Here is a 19970-nt window from a genome sequence, read left to right on the forward strand (position 1 = left end):
TTGCAGATTTTGTTTTCTTTTCCCAATAGAAGCACATTCTGATACTAGTGAACACTAAAAAGCATGCTTACAGAAAATCACCTTGACCACATGCAGCACCATACAGCTTCTTTAAGCAAATGTTTTACATCACTTTTTATACAATTCTGCTTTCTACTACTACCATACAGTTTGTAGTATTTATTAAGGTTCAATCAGCTATCAATGAAGCCCCTCTTTTGCATACCGTGACTCTGTAGTGACCTTTTATTTTCTTTCTTTTTAAACATGTTTTAGCTGCTTCTACCCAGCTTTGCATTAATTAATCCATTTTGAGTGAATGTTATAAATAACAGTTATAGTTTTTAGCCTGAGAATATCTTGGTGTGTAGGATGTGATATGTATTGCATATCAGTGTTGAGGTGTGTGTTGGGAGGGGAAGGGGAATTGGGAGGGGGGTGATTTGCTGATGTATGTGGATAACATATAGATCTAAGTGTTACTTCCTCATTTGTGCCAATGTTATCCACAGACCCTGAGCTGTGAACTGAAAACTAGTCAATGTGACAAAACAAACAAACATGTATGCTCATTTTACTCGTGCCAGCCTTCTCCATCTCCATTCAATAAGGTCACATCAGTATCTGATTTTGTAGCCAATGGGTTGTCTGATCAAACAGGTTTACTGTTTAATGTCTGACAATGGGCTTTTTTTCTTTTTTTTCTCACAAGTTATTAAGTTGACAGTGCTTGTTAGACCTCAAGTTTCTATTTCAGTCAGTGGACATCAGAGTTCATGTGTGCCCAGGTAAAGATGACAAAATGATGGCTTGACAGTAAAGGAGTAGTTTGACATTTTAGGAGCTACAGGCACAAGCTGGCTTTAGCCTTGCAGTTAGTTTAAAACAGAGTGAAAAGTGAGACAGCTGCGTACCAGCACCTCCTAAAACAAACAATTTAATATGTTACATATTGTTTGTTTAATCCCTACAAAACAGCAATTATGTGTGGGACTATTTCTTGGCCAAAACCAGTTGCCAGGCAACTGATAGAGATTTCAAGAACTGGTCGCCTGTTTTGTTGTTGTTGTGTTTTTGCACGTATGAAACAAGATATAGTGTATTAATTAGTAAGCTTTAGAGGTGATGGGAGGCACATCTTGCTACTATTGGGTAGAGCCACATGCTGCTGTTTTCACCTGATTTCAGCCTTTGTGCTAAACTAAGCTAATTAAGCAACTGGCGGAGTGATATCATCTCATCTCGCTCTGCCAGAAAGCCTAGAAGCCTATTTACCCAAATGTCCAACTACTTCCTTAAATCCACCTTGTTTTCACTTATTAATCCATCATGAGCTGTGTGAAATTTATTATTTAAAAAAATACACCATAGCCCTTAACGGCTGAGAAAGGGGTTTGTCTGTATTGCTGGCAACCATTTCCTCACCCTGTGTGTAATTCAGCAGTACTAACAGCTGGATCCTGGAGCAGTGCCTGTGCAGTAGACTCATTAATCAGAAAGGTGCTTGATTTAATTTCGTATTATTCTTGTATTTACCTGAAGTCTCCTCCAGTTTATTCCCTTAACCCTCGTCCGACCAACATATTAAACATACATGGACTTAAGACTGGGGTACTAAATAAACTACTGCAAGAAACAACCATCACAGCAAAATGTGAACCTATTTCTTCTCTTAACATTGTCAATCTGATGTGTTATCTGAAAAAAAACTTATTTTAGGAAAGTTACTGTTAATTTGCATATTGTGTAAAATGAAAATTATTTGTCATAATACAAATTTCAGCTTCTATCTGAAGTTCAATCTTTCAACAAAGCCTTCAGAGTGACTGACAGAGTGCCCCCATATGCCCCCTCATAGTGTGTGATACTTTAAATTAGGACTCCATAGTTCCATATATCAAAGCTGCATAGGCCCCAATACCTCCTTCGGATTTGGGATGATAGAATAAAGCACCTGTGATGTGTTAAAAGTAGACCTCTAAGGTCTACTGGGTACCCCAGTCCATAGGATATGGGTTAATAATACATGAAGTACCGGGACCTGAATCTGTGACTTGTTTTAATCCTAGTAACTTCAGGCATGTTTTGCAGTAGTATTTTGGCATTTATGTCACCCACAGTGCCAACGTCTAACTTCAAGGAATAAATGTGAAAATGTAACTGTTCAGGCAGTATTTTGAGGACTGTATTTGCACGACCCTCTGATATAGTCCCTGAATATGAAAGGATTGTTTTAAGTTTCTGGTTTTCTTTTAAAAATGCAGCGACATCACACCACATGAACTGGTTATTTCACCACCACCACCACCACCACCACCACCACCACCACCAGAGCACCATCACAACTAAATGCACTGCCCTCTTGACTCTACAACCTACTGTTCTGACATTGTAGTATTTTTAATTTTTGCTTTGAATTCTTTTATTTATTATTTCATGTTTTAAGCCAGTAAAGACCAGGGACTTGGTGCCATGATAATTCTCTTACAGTGCTATTGTGTGAAATTATAATCACTTGTTATGGAATAATTTTTATAGTCTTTTTCACACCAGACCTTTTTTTTGTATTTGTACAGTGGCTTGGTGATACTGATATGTTGCCATGAGTTATTGTAACCAATAAAGAAAAGCTTTTAACCAAGAATACCAATCCTGGCTTAATTCTTGGAGAGTGTTTTTAAAATATTAATGTTAAGGAGTTAATAATTAAAGAAATCTAAGTGTAAAAGAAAAGTTGAACTGTATATACACCTGTGTCCTACTGATCCATTGTCTATGAATGTTGCTAAAATTCAATAAGAGTCATTGCTTGCAGATCTTGTGAGTGTTAGAACTGCAGCAGGTCTATTCTCCTTTACTACAGGTGACACATGCTGATAGATATACCTTTTTTTTTTTTTTAAATGCCCTTAATTGACAGCTTGTCTCATAAAATGAGTTTTTCAAGCAGTTCTGCTGTGCTTCACATCTTATAAAACTAATTATAAATTGATTAAGTCATAATTTGAGGCCTTTGCATATTAAATATTCAACAAGCATTTTAGATGCTCAGTTCACACTGTTGTCCAAGTATAAAAGAAATGCACAAAAACATGTGTTTTAGATTGAGGAAGATTTAATACAGTCTAGCAAATCTGGAGGTATTTCAACACATTCAAGGAAAAAAAAAGGAAAAATTTACAAAGTGCAGACTGGTGTAATCATCATTATACTGCAGGTTTAATGGGTATAAATAACAGGATATTATAAAATATAAGAGATTTCCCAAGAGCATTTATCTATACAGTTTGGATTGCTAAAAAATAGAAGATGAACCTACAGTATTTTAAAGACATGCATTCCCTTCCTAGTTAAATGATTATTCCCTCAGTGAATTTGAACTAGACCCTTATAACTCACAAAACAAATCTGCTGTCTTTCATTATTAAATATATTTATTTTTTTGTTGCTAACATACAGTAGATCATGTGCTGAACATTTACATGTAGAATCTCACAGGCACACAAACTTCATTTGCTCCACAAAAGTTAGTCAAAAAAGGCATATTCACAGTGAGAAGCACATTAGTGTCAAAATATAGCACCTGACCGGTAGCCTTCATTTTACTGCCTCCTTGTGGAGCATCTTTGCACACCATAGGTCCAAGTTTGTGTTACAGGCAGTTTAGTTCTACAAGTTTGTTCACTGCAGCTTGTGAGGCGCCTGGTTGGCTGTACTGGAGAGGAAGAGGAGGGGTAATACTGTATCTGGGCTTTCACTTCTCTATCCACAGTGACTGAAACTAACAATTATCTTTTTTTATTGATTGATCTACAAAATGTCAAATGATGACAAAGCCCATCAATAAAAGATAAATGATGAAACTTATTTGTTATGACTCAAAAACAACAAATGAAATAGAAACGACCAAATCTTCACTTCAGAGGCAGAGTTTTGGTATTCTGGCCCAGTGGATGACCAACATGTCATTGATTATCAAAACAGCTATTGATTTCTGTTGACAGACTAATCGATTGATCGACTAATCTTTTCAGCACTACCATCTGCACAGAAACTGCTCTGTCATTAGGGTGGAGAAGGACTGGGCCCGGTGAGGCGGCGCCTGACTGAGGAATGATGGGCTCAACATGAACCAAACTGTGGAGTGATAAACAGGAGCAGCTTCACTGCTGAGGCTGCAGGTACTGGTTTGTGAACGCCTCCAGCTGTCTCTCCAGTTCTGTGGCTTTATGTCTGCAGAGAACACAAACACTCATTAGATTTTAGACCGACTATTGCTTGACATAAGATTAATTTACATCCATTTTAAAGGCCGGTCAAGTGGAGGTTGGGTGAGGCAACATGGAGAATAACATGTCACCAAACTCTGTATTAATAAGAAGGATAACAATATGAGCTGTCCAACCCTAATAGGTGCAACAAAACTAACAAAATAGTTAGGGAGATACCAATCAAGTGCTGTTTGAGAGGAAGACTAATCAATAAACATATGTGAAAACACCTGTGGAGGTGCTTTAAAATTCATATTTGAGACTTATCTCATTTGAGATGATAAATGATGATAAAACTGCACTATACCAGATAACACCAGATTAGTATTCATGTTTATCACAGCCACATTATTTTTTTACCAAACATATACACTGCAAGTCCCCAACGCTTAAGAACAGGAAACTGTAAAATAATAACTCTTCAGGCTTTTCTATGTCCACAACTATAGTCTCTTAGTTTTTTACATTCTTCTTTAAAAAAGGACAATTTTCTTAAATTTCAACCTTACTTCGGTGATTGTGATTGTGTGGCAAGTCTTTGAAAACCTTAACACTTAATGCTGCTGCAGTTTCAAACTTTTCTGTTCACTATGAAACCATCATCAGGAGCAGGTAAAGGTTTCAGGAAACATCCTGATTACCTTTACCTGCTTGGTTTTAAAGGAAAACTAAAAGCTTGAAACAGAAACAACACCTCTGTCCTTTTTTTGGAGAGACTAATCATAGCATTCATTCATTTATTTTCACCAGACTAGATCTTCCCAGATGATTAACTCTAATCTACCCCCCACCCCTCATCCCGCTTGTCCACCCTTCATGATGCCCCCAACATGAGAAGGAACTGGACTAACCGCAGGCTCTTGGAGCGGCTCTGGACGGTCTCCAGCTGATCTATGTTGGCTGTCAGTTGGCGGATTTCTGCCTCCAGCTCTTTCTGCGTCTGGTCCACCTGCTGACAAAGCCGAGCAAAGGTCGTCGCCATCTCCCTGGCAACACAGAGGGCATAGCGTCGCACTGCTTATTTATTTAGCCCAGAGTGGAAGGCTGGGTGGGGTGTGGGTGAGGTGGGTAGTATAAGACTCTGTGTGTGTGTGTGTGTTTGTTTGGATTGATGTATCAAATGTGCGGAGGAATAAGCAAGTCAGAAACAAACATTATTAGACTGAATGTGCTGAATGTTTCAGGATGAATCCACCTTTAAATACAATTTAATTTCTTCTGTTAAATAGAGAATGGAGAGAAATACAATTTTAATCTATGTATAAATCAACACACACATCTAAAATTGGCCCACAGTGCACACTTTACATTACATGTGATTTGAGTGACAGATCTAATAGATGAAAGTCCTACTAGCAAATGACGTAAATGGTGCCGTATCAGGACTTACTGTTGGACCTGATGGCTGCAGTTAGCGCTAGTAAAGCTGACGATGAGCTGCAGCTTGTCGGTTGCGTAGTCCACAAACTGCCGCTTCAGGGTGCGCTCCTTTGCCTTTGTCGTCCAGGTGAGTCTCTCATACAGGTACAGAAAACCATAAAGTGAAGCCGACAGGGCGATTAGTCTCCAGCCAACTGTTCTCCAGATCTAAGAAAGAAAAAAGAAAGAAAAAAGAGATAGTTTTCAGTCACATATTTGTATGAAATGACAAGTTCAGGAGTTTTTCCTAATTTCTATTACACTTAATAAATACACAATAATTTGTGTCTCAAATTGTTGCTTTTGTTGAAACCTATCTATATGTTTTCCTGCAACATGAAGCTGGCTAAATTGATTGTAATGGGTTAATGAGTCAGCAGGGTAAATGAATATTCTGATATAAAGCTACGTAATCATTTCTTCATGGAAAAATATCTTAAAGATTCTTTGGTTTCTTTAAATGATTGTTTTATTATTTCACAATTTGAAAGTAAGAAAACTCACACAGTTAAGTAATCAAAGAAGAAATTATTTGGTGCTATGAGGTTACGAAATCTCAACAAAAACTGCTACTCAAGATTTTCCTACACAAAACTTTCTTAAAGCCATTTGATCAAACTGTATAGAAACATCTATCACAGAAGAACTTGAAATTGTTAAAAAAACATACCACTCCTCCAACAACGATAACACTCATTGATGTGCGGGAGGTGAGGGATGCCACGTTGGTTGCCATGGCTACCATCAGGTCTTCCTGGGTCATAAGGGCTGTCTCATGGTTGGGTTGGGCTACAGTGGAGGGGGGTCCTGAGGAGGGTGTGCGGGCCAGTGGCAGCACTGGTTGAGAGGCCTGAGTAATGACAACAGAGGTTCAGTTTGAGACCTTTCACTTCTTCACCTGACTTTCTTTACTTTCACTTTTTTCACATCTCCAGTCTGTACCTGGAAGTTCTGGTCCACCAGCCTGAGCGCTCGCTCTGCGTTGACAGACCCCAGGAAGCGGTGGACTAATGATGTCCAGCCCAATGAAAACTGAAACTCAATGTTCTCCTGGAAGTCACTGCAAATTGTGGCACAGTTCAGGTCGTAACTCAGGTCGAACTTCCTGCTGGGCACCAGCATGTGTATTTGGCCCTGGGCCGCAGAGGGGAGGAGAGGGAGCATGCTCTCTGGAGAGTGAAGAGGAAACACGGAAGGTAAGAAAATCAAAAACTGCACAAGGTCAAAGATGGTCACATTATTTATGACTCTAGTGTATTAAAACATTATACTTTAATTTAACAATACAGTCATCTTTTTTGTGGCCAAAAAATAATGAAAACTAGGAACACTGAAAACATATCAACAGGGTTAATAAATAATGTACATATAATTCAAATTGTCTACTGTTTGAATAATAGAAAAAGAAGGAAAGAAAAAAAAATATCACACCATAATTACATAACAGCCCCTGAAGCCTTTTCATCAGAGGGCACATTGACACCTTGACACCTTTTCAACATCACTGTCGCTGATCGCAGCTTGCATGCGTGCCTGACGCAGTGACGCATTTGGAGCATAATGGGGCATGGGAAGGTGGCATTCAGTTAGGAGGGTAAATATAGCAGGCGTTGGGTGTTACAGACTGTAGCCGGTGTGCCCAAAGGTTTTGACTAACTTTAGCAACGGTCTCTGAATGAGCGATTGAGTGAAAAACAATGGTGGGCTGGAAATCTGGTCTGACGTCATTTTCTATGAAAATATGGTAGCTTTGTTTGGCATATTATGCAAAAAAAAAAAAAAAAAGGGTGGAGTCATTATTCAAATTACCCATCATGTATTTCTGACTGGACTGGACAGAGACATGGACGGCGTCAGAGCAGCGGAAGGCCAGGTTCTTGCCCATCCCTTCCTCCACATGAGCCAGCAGCTCCTGCAAAAACAACGGAGGTCAGAGGTCACATGGAAAGCAGCCAATGAAAAACAGAGGCTAGAGTACACGTCATACTTACACTCTAGTGTGAGAGTGGTAGAGTGGTGCAACACAACAATTGACTGCCTGATATGGTTGTTATTGTTTTTTACTATATGTACAAGGACACAAAATGTATTAAATAAGACACTGTACAACCAAAATACAGTAAATAAGCCAATTAGAAGATGTTCTCTGTTGGTCTTTTAGCAAAAAATTACATTAGACCCATCTTGTCTAAGAGAGGGCACCACACAAACTAGATGTGAATGTTGTGCCTCTACTTACAGACTTGTAGATCTTGAGGACATGAGGTGAGGGGTGGAAGTCTGTGTGGAACTCATCCACAATTACGTTGAGACGGCTGATCTCTTCTCCCATGGCGCTGGACACCTGAGTGAAGAGTCATAAGTACTTTTGTGTTTGAATCAGGTCTCAAGCTTGAGAGCCAAAGTGACCAAATATTGATCTCATCTGATGGCGCATCTGCCTTTATGACCATTTTAGAAATCCATGCACCTTGTCCATAATGCAGGTGTGACCAGTTGTCTCCTACATTACCTTAGATTCCACATCCTCACTGATGGCCTTGATCTTCTTCTTGATGTCGTCAATCAGCAAGTTCAGCTGATTCCTAACAAACTCCAGCCGGTCCATCTGGTACTCTCTGTCCTCCAGTGCAGCCACTCTGAAGCACGAGCCCAACCAAACAGGATATAAAGTCACAAATACAAACTAGCAGATCAAATCAAATCAAAAAGAATAGAGGTAAAAATACAAAAGCAAAACTTATTTATTAGTATATTTCCAACTTTTCATTAAAACCTGGTTACACCTACATTTATTATAGATTTTATATAGTTTACCTTTATAAGCCCTTTATGGGATTAACAAAAGGAGATAGTATCATTTCGACATGAGAAGACATGAGAAAGAGAGAAATGTGTTGAATGTGTGAAAAACACCCACCTCTTCTCCGCCGCCTCAATGTTGATGTCGTCCATGATGCTCTTGACTTTTTCTGTGATCTGCTTGGCCCTGATAGTGTGCTGCTCAAACTTTGTTTTCACTGCTGACTGCGAGATACACTCCTACGAGGCCATATAACACACACGTTACTGTGACGGTTACAGGGCTGCTGATGCTGGATAGGGTGCATGAACTTGCACGCTACCGGGGACAAACAGAGGACAAGATACACACCTGCTACTTTTAAACTTAGGAGAAGTAAAGAAATGGAAACACAGGTGTGAAAATGACAGTAGCAGTGTGTGCATCTTGCATCCCTGCAGCCATCATTTTTGTTAAGTCACAGTATTGTGTATCTGGGGCAAAATTATAAAACATTTCAAATTAATACAACCAAGAATGAAAGTGAAAGACAATAACACAATATGTAATGTGTGAAAGTGAAAGTAGGAACATTGTGCCATTTTGAGATAAATTATATTATTTCATGCTCAGGAACTACGCCAATTTATTTCATAGTATTACAAATCTTCCATCTGATCACTCAGGTCTGATCATAATTTTCTCCCAATATGACACAATTCAGTTTCCTTCATCTAAATGCAAAACAGCTCAACAAGGTGCAAAAAACACACACAGAAATACAAAGAAAATCAGTTGGACAAAACAAAATCAAAGTTGAACAGAAACAAACGGATGTCCTCGCCTAAGTGAATCTAGACTTCAGCAATGAAGACGCAGGTTGATGGAAAAGGCACAGTGGTTGGTCTCTAGAGGATTCTGGGAGCCTGTTTGAAACTGTGGTTGCTGGTGATAACTATGCAGTAAGCGAGTGCGAGTAGTTGACTGCTTAGATCAACTTACTGTTAGGAGAAGGACTTTGGTCACATCGCTCATCTTATTTAATGTATTTTCAATGTACAATGACCACAAGCACAGGCTCTAACACACACACACACACACACACACACACACACACACACACACACACACACACACACACACACACACACACACACACACACACACACACACCTCATTCCTCATTCCTCATTCCACCAGGCAACTGAACTTAATAGTATTTTTTACATATTCAAGTTTTACTGACACAGTAAACTCTTGTTCACAGTTTGAGTGACAGTAAAAAATCTCACGTCCCATAATGGTGATTCTGCCTTCTCTGTCCAGTGTTAGCTTCTATCACCAACCTCAGTGTTTCTAAGCTGGACCTTCTCATCGAGTAACCTGCTGTTTTTTGGCTTGAGTTAACTTCCCACTGATTTTATCTCAAGATCAAACCTGATAAGGTGTCTTTCTGGTAGCAAATATATAAGTGTTGAATCAAATATATACCTAACCCTTTGAAAATGGCTTCTCTAGTTTATTGATAGGTTTTGCTTTGTTAACTGGGGATACCTTTATCAGAAGACACTGGGAGGACACTGACATAGACACAAACCTCAAACCTCCTCTCAAAGCTCTGAAACTCCTTCAGTCTCTCCTGGAAGCCCTCAGCCAGGGCTCCACCTGTTGGATGAAATGATCAAATTAAATGTAAAACCACTGCCCAAATACACATTTATTTATTCACTTCTTTTAGCTTTTTGACATTGATCTTATTATTGCTTATGTTCCTTTTTTTATTACTATGATCTTATTAGATTATTGTTATTTCATTACAACACACTGTTTAGTGCTTGCATTAATTTCCCCAATTACTTAATAATAAGATTTGATCCCAATCCTGCTCCATGAACACAAACACAGTGTCATCTATAATCTGAAGCGTCACCTGTTTCGGGCATGCCCTGTGCACGCTGCATGCGGGAGTTGAGCACCTCTTTGGCAGACACGAAGAAGATGCGGTTAGGTGCCTGGTCACGGTCCACAACCTTCAACTCATCTACCAGGAAGTTCACACAACGGTCTGTGTGCTGCTTCCTCACCTTTATTAAAAAAAAACATCAGTAATGTACATGATAAATGGTGCTAGAAATATAAATTACATTACTGTAGTCAATTTACCAAAATGTCCTGTTTTTTTTTACTTAATCCTAGTTGAATCAAGCTATGTGAATAGTTATGCTAGTTAACGTTTTCAGGTTTCCGACTGAACATCAGTTCCAATTCCATGAGCTCGCTAATAATTTGTAAAAATCTGTAAAAACTGCCATTCCTTACACATTCATCAACAGCAATATGAGACAAATACAACAGACACTTGACTCACATCCTCCATGTATTCTGGTTCATTGGCCGAGGCGTCCCAGCGGTTATTGAGGATGAAGATGTTGGGCTTTGACAAACGCTCGTTCACTTTGTGGAAAAAGTGTTTCTCCTAGATGATGGAGGGGTCAAAAAGAAAAAGGGTGAGATTATGTCAGTGGTTGCTAAAACAGCCTCTGTCTCTTTCTCTCTCCTAATAATTTATAACTAATTTTCAAGAATGCTTCCAAAGGGCCTTACGCTACATTTAAATGTTGAATCAAAACTATAATATAGAAGATGCAACAATAAAAATGACATAACTTATTGTTTTATTTAAATCCAGATTAATAGATACACTGCTACATATATCATTTCTCATTCTCATTTCTGCATGTTTGTTTGTTATCCATTTAAACCACAAGAACAAAGTCAGTGTTGCAACATGCATTAAAACACTGCCAGAATTCAGGCTCTCAAAGGCACATGAATCATTTTGCATTACTTCACTCTCTTTCATTATTTCCATGCCCGCAGACAGCATCAGTGCCTGCCCATATCTCTGTTGAGCAACCCAAAGAGGAATGTGTGTGTGTGTTGCTTCCCCTTTAAGAGCTGCTGCAGGCTTAAGGAGCTCTGTGATAGACTGTGTCCAGCTTCACATAGCATGAATGCCTGAACAGACAGAGACTAAAGTGGGGCCTGTGTGTTGCTGGATACAAACACAGCAGCCACATTCTCTGCTCTGTGATCAGCAGAGCATAGGAAACAAACACATGGGCCAGTTCATAGTGCATATAGTTACTAACTGAAAGCTTTTCCTTGCTTTTGTGGTGTGTATGTCTTAGTTACAACCATTTAAATTACTATACATATATACAGTCAAGCCCGAAATTATTCATACCCCTGGCAAATTTTGACTTAAAGTTACTTTTATTCAATCAAGTTTTTTCTTGATTGGAAATAATAAACTTTATTTCATACACAGGTCCATATAACATAACATACAGTAAAAATAGTATAAAAAGAGAGATTCAATAAGACTAAAAAAAATATGCATATTATAAGATATACAAGCTATTGCACCAATGCCATCTAAGCCTAGACGTGAATCTATAACAGCTTTTCAAAGGGCTGACTAGGGCTTCCATCATGTGGTTCTCTGACTTGTCCAGGTGACGCATAAAACTAAACATCAGCTGTCTTAAGAGTGCCTCACAGGTTGGTACTCCAGTGGACACAAACAATTGACTGGCACTATGCCACCTAGGAACACAGAGCAGCAGCCTCATTGCATCATTGTATGCTACCTTGAGCCTCTGTAAACTCTTTCTCTTATAGTTAGACCACAGTTGGGCAGTATAAAATGAAGTGATATAGGTTCTGAACAGGGAACACTTCACAGAGTCAGAGCACACAGAAAACTTCCTTATGAGCATGTTAGCTTGAGAATACATTTTACAGCACTGTCGATAGATGTCTTTGTCATCCGTCCAGTCATCGGATATGACATGACCTAGGTATGAATAATTTTGGACATGTGTAAATAAAACTGAGAAATATTTTTTTCCACAATGATGCCTCTTGCACATTGTCTTATTATCTTCTGGGAGGCTCCTGTGTCATTTCCGGTCAAAAAAACCCCAAACAAAAACAAAACATTTATCAGTGTTGAACACTGTAAACATATAGTGGAATGACACCAATCTCAAACACATTGTTAATATAAGGAATCCTTTGATCAATCATTCACTGAGAGATATTCTGTGGCTGTGTGCACATAGGAAAGTACAGCTTTATTATCACCATTATTAATGTAATTGTGTAATTACCGTGTTCATGAGTGTGGATTCAGAGTTGGCTACCAGCACAAATACATCAGCGTCGAGACAAAACTTGTCAATCCAGCTGTCCAGTTGTGTTGTGACGTCAGTCCCCGGGCTAATGAGAGGAAGAGTGTTTAAGAAGTCAAATATATTAAATCTATGTGGACTCTTCCAGCACATCATCTGGGCTTATCAGTTACCAACTTTTTAAAGACCTGGAAATTTAAAACGCTGAGGCATTGTGTTACCTGTCTACAAGCACCAGGTCATCTCGGAGCAGAGCACATTTGGTCTTTGGCCAAAACACACGGACGAGACAGCCGGCGTCCAGACTCTCATCCATGTGGAGTGCATGAGCCAGCTGGTTTACAGTCTGAACAGGGTTTGGACACAGAGAAATTATTCTTGTTAATATCATCTCTTCAATGTAAAAGGATTTAGAAACTATGAGTGTTATAATTCTGTTAACATCACAAACTTATGAAATAAACATTACCTACTATTGGTGCTATAACAATTGTCTTGTTTCTTTTAGCACTTTGTATTATGTAAAACTGTTTTTACGCTTTTTTCTCTCTCTAATTTTATTATGATGGAAAAGGACAGCTTCCACATGTTCACAATGTAATGTATATGGGATTAACTGCCTCATTACTTCAATTTTAAGAACTGAATCTGAAATGTATTAAATTACAGCGTTTCCTCGATATGTTCTCAACAACGATGCCACTAAGTGATGACCGTTGCTGCTGAAATTTGACATTGTACGTGACAATCACAACAAACACAGACACGTGCACTGTGTCCACTTCGAGCAGCTGATTGGAGCAAGTGGTGACCGAATGGAAACACCCCTCTCCCTTTCCCCACTGTTGTATTATCTATTTATATCCATGTTCAATAAAAATAGTGTACATTTTCTCTTTTATAGCATGTCATTCTTTCACATTTGTTACAACTACAGCTATTGGGGCCTCCAGAGTCCTTCTGGTATCAAAAGCTCCTGCTAAATGAACACAAACATGACTGAACATGAATAACCCTAGGTGGAACAACTCTAAGGTGGTTTTAAGTGATTATCCTACCAGTGTATGCAAACACGTCGTGTCGTGGGCTCTGTGTGTGCACAACAGCAAAATCCTAGAGGAATTAACATTAACTTGTCTTAAATGAATGGGAACATGCGCATTATGCATGCATTAACAGTAATTGTAATAGAAAGCCCACGTTCATTGTGAAACTCCAGACAGCAGCATGTAAAAGCACAAAACTGATTAATTACAAAATGACAGGAGAAGACAACCACAGATGAACATTGATGAGGCTTGATCTGTTACAGCAGGTTACAGTGGAGAGAGCGTGAAGTCTCCCACATACGACTCATATTTCAGACACCTGACACCCCAGTAAACATCCTGCATTACTGTGTTCATTTAGCATGAGCTGTGTTTGACTATCTTCTTTGCTGCTGACAGAACGAAAAATGAACACAAGCTGACAGTCAAATCAAAAACATTATTGTTTTCTGGCCGACAATAAAACTTGAAGATAGAAAAGACAGGTTCTCATTTAAATGATGCAGATTTTTAAGTTCTAAAAGTACACTTTTTTAAATCCTGCTCTTTTTCACATACACTATTACCATTTTGTTACCCTTTTACTAGATTACAAACTTTTATGGCCTTTTGTGAATAAATCCAATAAGTAGACATATCAGGACAAAGATATGAGCATGCCTCTGTTATCAGGGTCAGGAGGACCTTTGTTAGCTCCTATCTAACACGTGATTTATTTGAGTACAACAACACTTCCACATCAGTAAAAATCTTTTAGCCCATCACCCATACTCCTGCCATGTCAACAGAGAATCACAAGGAGGCACATAAACCCTTAATTTACTTAACATACTGTATCTATATAATTGGGCAACACAAGATTAAAGGCAACAGATGGTCTGATTAGTGGCTGAATGCATTTGTAAAACCTTGACATCACTTGCAGAGACACCGTAGTTCTTCTTAAAGAACCATTTTTCCACAGCGTCGACTCTTATCAAAAAGGTGTAAATATGTGAAGGCAGCCCGGTGCTCATAAAACAGTTCATTAACAATTAACAATTCTCAAAACGTAACAGTGAAAATCATTAGAAGAACATTAACCTTGATGCTCTTCTCCTCGTCAGAGCCCTCAGTCTTCAGGTAGGCCTTGTCTTCATCTGTGCCCTCGACACTCAGGAAGCAGTTGGTGGTGTGGCCGATGCCGCTGGGCAGCACGCGGTCCCTCAGCATGGCGTTGACCACTGTGCTTTTACCATTACTGGTCCTAAAAACAAACAGAACAGTCAATGAGTACCTGAGCCAAAACATTTGCTCATATTTCAAACTACTTCTTACAACATATAAACAGATGAACTGGCCTAAGATTCAGATTTAGGAAAGCACCAATGAAATGTTTTTAATGAATTTGAATGCATTTCACTTGTGCAGGTGTAATGTTAAGCATGTACTACTTGCCAACTCAATATTACTGTTTTTAATTATCAACAATGTATAGGCTAGTTGAGCATTGACAACAAAGCATATCAATATTAATCTTGCTTTTTATATACACTGAGTAGTTGTACATATAATTAATCAGACATCAATAATCATGTCAATAAGACAACAAACAAATAAATCAATCACCAACTCACTGATGACGCAGGAAATCCCTCAGACACATCCTTAAAAGTTAAAAACAGTATCTGTACTTAGATGTATTTACCTGCCAAAGAAGGCCACCTTCATGTTTCTGCGAGCCAGCACCTCCTTAATGACAGCCAGCTTGTCAGCATACGACTGAATCTCCAACTTTTGATCCTGACTTGCAATTTTCTCCAAAGCTTTATTCTCACAGGTTTCTGTTCGACATACAAAGTCACACAGCATGACAGGAAACACAATTTATGTTATGCATTTCCCATACATTAAACACCACCTACTGTTTATTCTGTCACTGTAAACCAGAGAACAAAACTAAAATGATTCACGGATCAGTCATACAGAACGAACCAGCAACTATTTTGTAAATTGAAAAATCTTTTTTCATCATTTACAAGAATCTCTGGATTCAGCTTCTAAAATGTAAGAATATGCTACTTTTCTTCATATTATGTGATACTGAACTGAATATCTTTCAGATATCGATCAGCATATTGCTACATTTTCTGACATAAAGAAAAGTTTAATGAAGAACATACTCAGCAGATTAATCAAAATGTAACTATTTCATTCCATTAAGGACAGGCATTATGTCAAAAAAGAGACTACTTAGAGGAGAGCTATCTTAGTTTCAATATGTGTGTAGGATTATTCACTGAAAATAGAAAAGTAAGATTTACAGTTACCAGCTATAATGTAATCATTTAACCATAAAATGTTAATAGGTAACTTTTAAGATGGAATATCCAACTTCCTGACCACTGCTTTATTCTCAGACATGTAAACACACACAAACACAAACACACACACAGATTAGAGAAACCCGAAACCTCGTTTCACCAGCCTGACAGCGCTGACTTGACAGATGATAAACAATAAGCAAACCCTCTCACCATCTACAAACTCAGATGTCTCTTTCACGTAGTTCAGTAGTTGTTCAAACACATCGCTGATCTTCTTCTTGGCCACAACAAAGTGCTTCAGAGGGGAAAAGTCCCCCCGAGCTGAATCTGTCCGTGTAAGTGGAGGGGCTGCAGCCATGGTGCTCAATCTAGAGACAGAGAGAGGTCAAAAAAAGGCAAAGATACAGTTACATAAGTGGACATATACAGTAGCTACTGTACGTGTGTTGAACTGTTTAGCTCAAGCTAAATGGTTTATCTACTGTATTATAAAACTTTTTTCAGTACATTAAGAGGAATATTTTATTATGTCTATTTAGAAAGGCCACAGCAGAGGGCACAAATGACTTCTTGTGCCCTTTTTTCCTGGCTTGTGGGACCTTGAATCTCCTGTCAGATGGCAATAGCTGGAATGACAGGTGAAGAGAGTGAGTGGGTCATTAAACCTGGGTTGCCTTTCTTTATAATGGACCAGCTGTGCAGGTTCTGGAGTTGCAATAGTGTATTTCCAATGATCTTGCCGGACTTGTTGACCACCTGTGTCACCTTGTTCCTGTGTCTGGCTTAGAGGCTCCCATACAAGGAGACAATGTTAAAGGTCAGCACGCTCTCAGTGAGTTACCTGTAAACGATGGGGAGGGTATGTTTACTCAGTTTCCTGAGGAGAGAGAGCTGCTGCCTTGCCTCTTTGTAAGTGTAGTCTGCACTGAAAGCTGAGTTTACTGTAAATGACTGTTCCCAGATATTTAAAGTGAGTGACCTCCACTTCCTGCCCCTTCATGATAGCAGGCTTGAAGATGGGCTCTATGCTGCCTGCTCCCATCCTACCAGAAACAGCCAGGTGGCAGGGTGGTCTATGTGCTGAGAGTTGAAAGGGCTGCTAACATCCTCCCGGCAGACCACCAGGGTCATGTTATCAGCATATGTAATCAGTGAGAGGTCTTTGCTGTTGTATTTTGACTCATAGAGATAAAACACATCCCTGTAAAACGACAGTGATCAGGAGAACGTGTTATTACTTAGTCATATTTATCACTGAAGTTGTGTTTATCAAATTTAACTAACAAATTAACCAACGTGTTTCTTCCTTTTAAGTTTCTGATGGTGCTTTGGCATGAGGTGGATGGCTTTATGATCACACAGCCCTAGTTGTGGACAGCATCTGGGCACATGTGTGTACTCCACATTTCCAAGGCACTGGTCTAGAACTGTATCAAACCTCGCTGAACAGGTCACATATTGCTCCAAATTTGGCAGATAGGGAGAACTGACACACCTCTTTAGTTTCGTTATACTTTGATTTAAACTCTGCTGGTGCATAATCTGGCCGGACCATGTAAATTACACTGGTATGACTTTAATGTGAATAAACTCGCGTGGCAGGTATGTTAGGGTAGGTTAAAGCAATCGGAGAGAAACAGTCGAGATCTCTGAGAGGATAAAAATTCAGTTTCACTTTTATTATTATTCATTATGAGGTTGGTTGCTCGGCTGGTGTTTATAAAGATATGCGCAATACTCCTCCGATGCTTTTCGCTGCTCGTATAGCGTTGCTAATTTAAATGATCTAACAGCTAACAGCAAAGGAGTGACATTATTTAACTATTTAACTTGTGACTTCCAGTTGCTTTGATTTTAAAGCAGTGTTTAGACAGGTAACATTTGGTGCATATGTTTGGCACAACCCAACTTTGACTAATAATGTATGTTTTCTGTTAACCGAGCAGGCGCATGTAGACTTCTGCTGCTGCCAAGCAAGCTAACAGGATAAGCTAACTTAACGTTACGAGCTGCAACGCGGTAACATAAGTAATATTTGCATTAGCACAGCAAACTAGTAGTATCATTGTCTTACCCAAGTCTTCAAACAGCCTCTTTCCTCTTCTCATAACACAAGCAACCCGGTGGCAACGCACTAAATCCCTGTACCCGCTGAAAGATTATTCGCTGTCAGCCGGGCTAACCTTCTGTTTGTTGTAATGGCACCAAGTCAAGCCAGCAGCAATGACAAGAGAACGATTACCGGAAACCTATCAAAATAAGAGCCCGGTCGACATGCGTGTTTAAGGATTTGAATGTGATTTGATAATATTTACATTTTTACTCCCATGTGCTTCTATTTTTCCAAACCGTGTTATCTGTAGGCCTATACACTGATTCACGCTGGCTTGTGCTTTTGATTTTACAGTCTACGATCTTCAGAGGTGAAAATAAGTACTCAATAATTTTGCAATACTTTATTTGAGTATATGCAATTTTTCTACTCTATATTCTAATGCTTCGGTTTGGAGAATATTGTAATTTCAATCTACTGCCTTTATTGTATAGCTTTAGTTCCTGTTGTCTCTATAGATAATGATTTACGAAAGAAACCTATGATCACCCATGCCTACAGACCACCAGCAGACCACCAGTTACACTACTTTACCTTGGTTTAACTTTATTAAAGTCAATCCTTACGACGGAGTATTAGAGCCCGGCAAAAAAAGAAAAAGTCCGGCACAAGAAAAGAAAAAAAACAGGCAAAAAAATAAAGCCAGGCAAAAAAAGAAAACGAGAATGAATAGGCTTTACATTATTTATATGATACATTTATCAGTTACGAATACACTTCAGAAAATCACCTTCACTCAAAGACGTACACAGTCCAGCTGCTGGCATAGTCAGTCGCTCTACTAACTTGGTTTGATCCTGCGGTACTGTAGTCAAGCCTCCGCAGTAAATTGATTTCATTCTCTTTTTTTTTTCTTTTTTTTTCCTGGCTGTTGCCTTTTAACCATCCTCCCTTCATTAAAAACATAATATAACATTAAATGTTTAAGACTTCCGGTTGTGTTCAGACTGAAGTGAGCTTGACGCAGTCTCTAACTGCACATTAGCGCAGGAGGCGGAGACACGTGACTGAAAGGTTAAAAGCAGCAGCCAATCAATGAGCAAAGAATTCATCCAGCCCATGTCATCTCCTATATTGTGTGATTGCTGTTAGCTTTTAAAGAGAAAATGAAACTATTTATCTAATATAATACTTTAGCACCTTTCTAGGTGATTTAGGTTTAGTCACAATGCATGGATATGAACTTTAGCTTAAGATTAGTTTACAATATAATGGCCAAGTAAAAACATCAAAAATGTAATATGGGCAGGGTTTGAAGTTAGGCTACATTGTTAATCAATTTAAACATTTGTAGCCGCGGCTCTGCACAGGAATAGAGAGTTGGAACATGTCTGCCTGGACAGTGGAGTATGTTTTTACACCCATCTTCATCCAGCAAATCAATAGATGAACATAAGTTCCTTTTTGCTTTTCTTGGTAGCACAGGCAAAATACATTACATTTCCACTCAATTTGAATTGAACCATATGTCCCTTCTTTTGTTATGATAATGATTTCTGATCATACCATCTGATATATTTCGGGGAATCATGTCCTATCTCCAATCTTCATAAGGGCCCACACTTATGAAGATGCCTCACATCAACTGAGAAAAAACACCAACATTTCTGTATTCATCACAATAAATATTGTCATTCATTTTCAATTATTCTCTACTCTTTGAAATTAAACCTGGAACATAACTTGGGTATGAGTTTCTTTTTTTTTTACATGGACTTTAAAAACTCCACAAGAGTGTTTGAATATTTGGTTCAAAGGTCAAACTGGCTCCAGGTCATGGTGCCAACCAGGCAAAAGTTGTCACTTTTCCAGTGAAATATCTCAACATCTACTG

General features: G+C 38.8%; 1 protein-coding gene across 1 annotated transcript; it reads right to left on the bottom strand.

The window, feature by feature from the left end:
* Nucleotides 1–3114: 3114 nt before the first annotated feature.
* LOC128361857 (mitofusin-1-like) lies at nucleotides 3115–18216 on the bottom strand. Its single transcript, XM_053322429.1, has 18 exons — nucleotides 18098–18216; nucleotides 16234–16391; nucleotides 15405–15540; nucleotides 14801–14963; nucleotides 12890–13014; nucleotides 12648–12756; nucleotides 10841–10948; nucleotides 10403–10556; nucleotides 10070–10137; nucleotides 8611–8732; nucleotides 8203–8329; nucleotides 7930–8034; nucleotides 7500–7602; nucleotides 6633–6859; nucleotides 6361–6540; nucleotides 5662–5858; nucleotides 5123–5257; nucleotides 3115–4233 (listed from the first exon to the last, which is right to left on the bottom strand). The coding sequence occupies exons 2-18, from the start codon at nucleotides 16379–16381 to the stop codon at nucleotides 4164–4166; spliced, it is 2277 nt and encodes a 758-aa protein (XP_053178404.1). The 5' UTR covers nucleotides 16382–16391; nucleotides 18098–18216; the 3' UTR covers nucleotides 3115–4163.
* Nucleotides 18217–19970: the final 1754 nt, after the last annotated feature.

This window comes from Scomber japonicus, chromosome 7 (assembly GCF_027409825.1).
Source record: "Scomber japonicus isolate fScoJap1 chromosome 7, fScoJap1.pri, whole genome shotgun sequence".
NCBI lineage: Eukaryota > Metazoa > Chordata > Actinopteri > Scombriformes > Scombridae > Scomber > Scomber japonicus.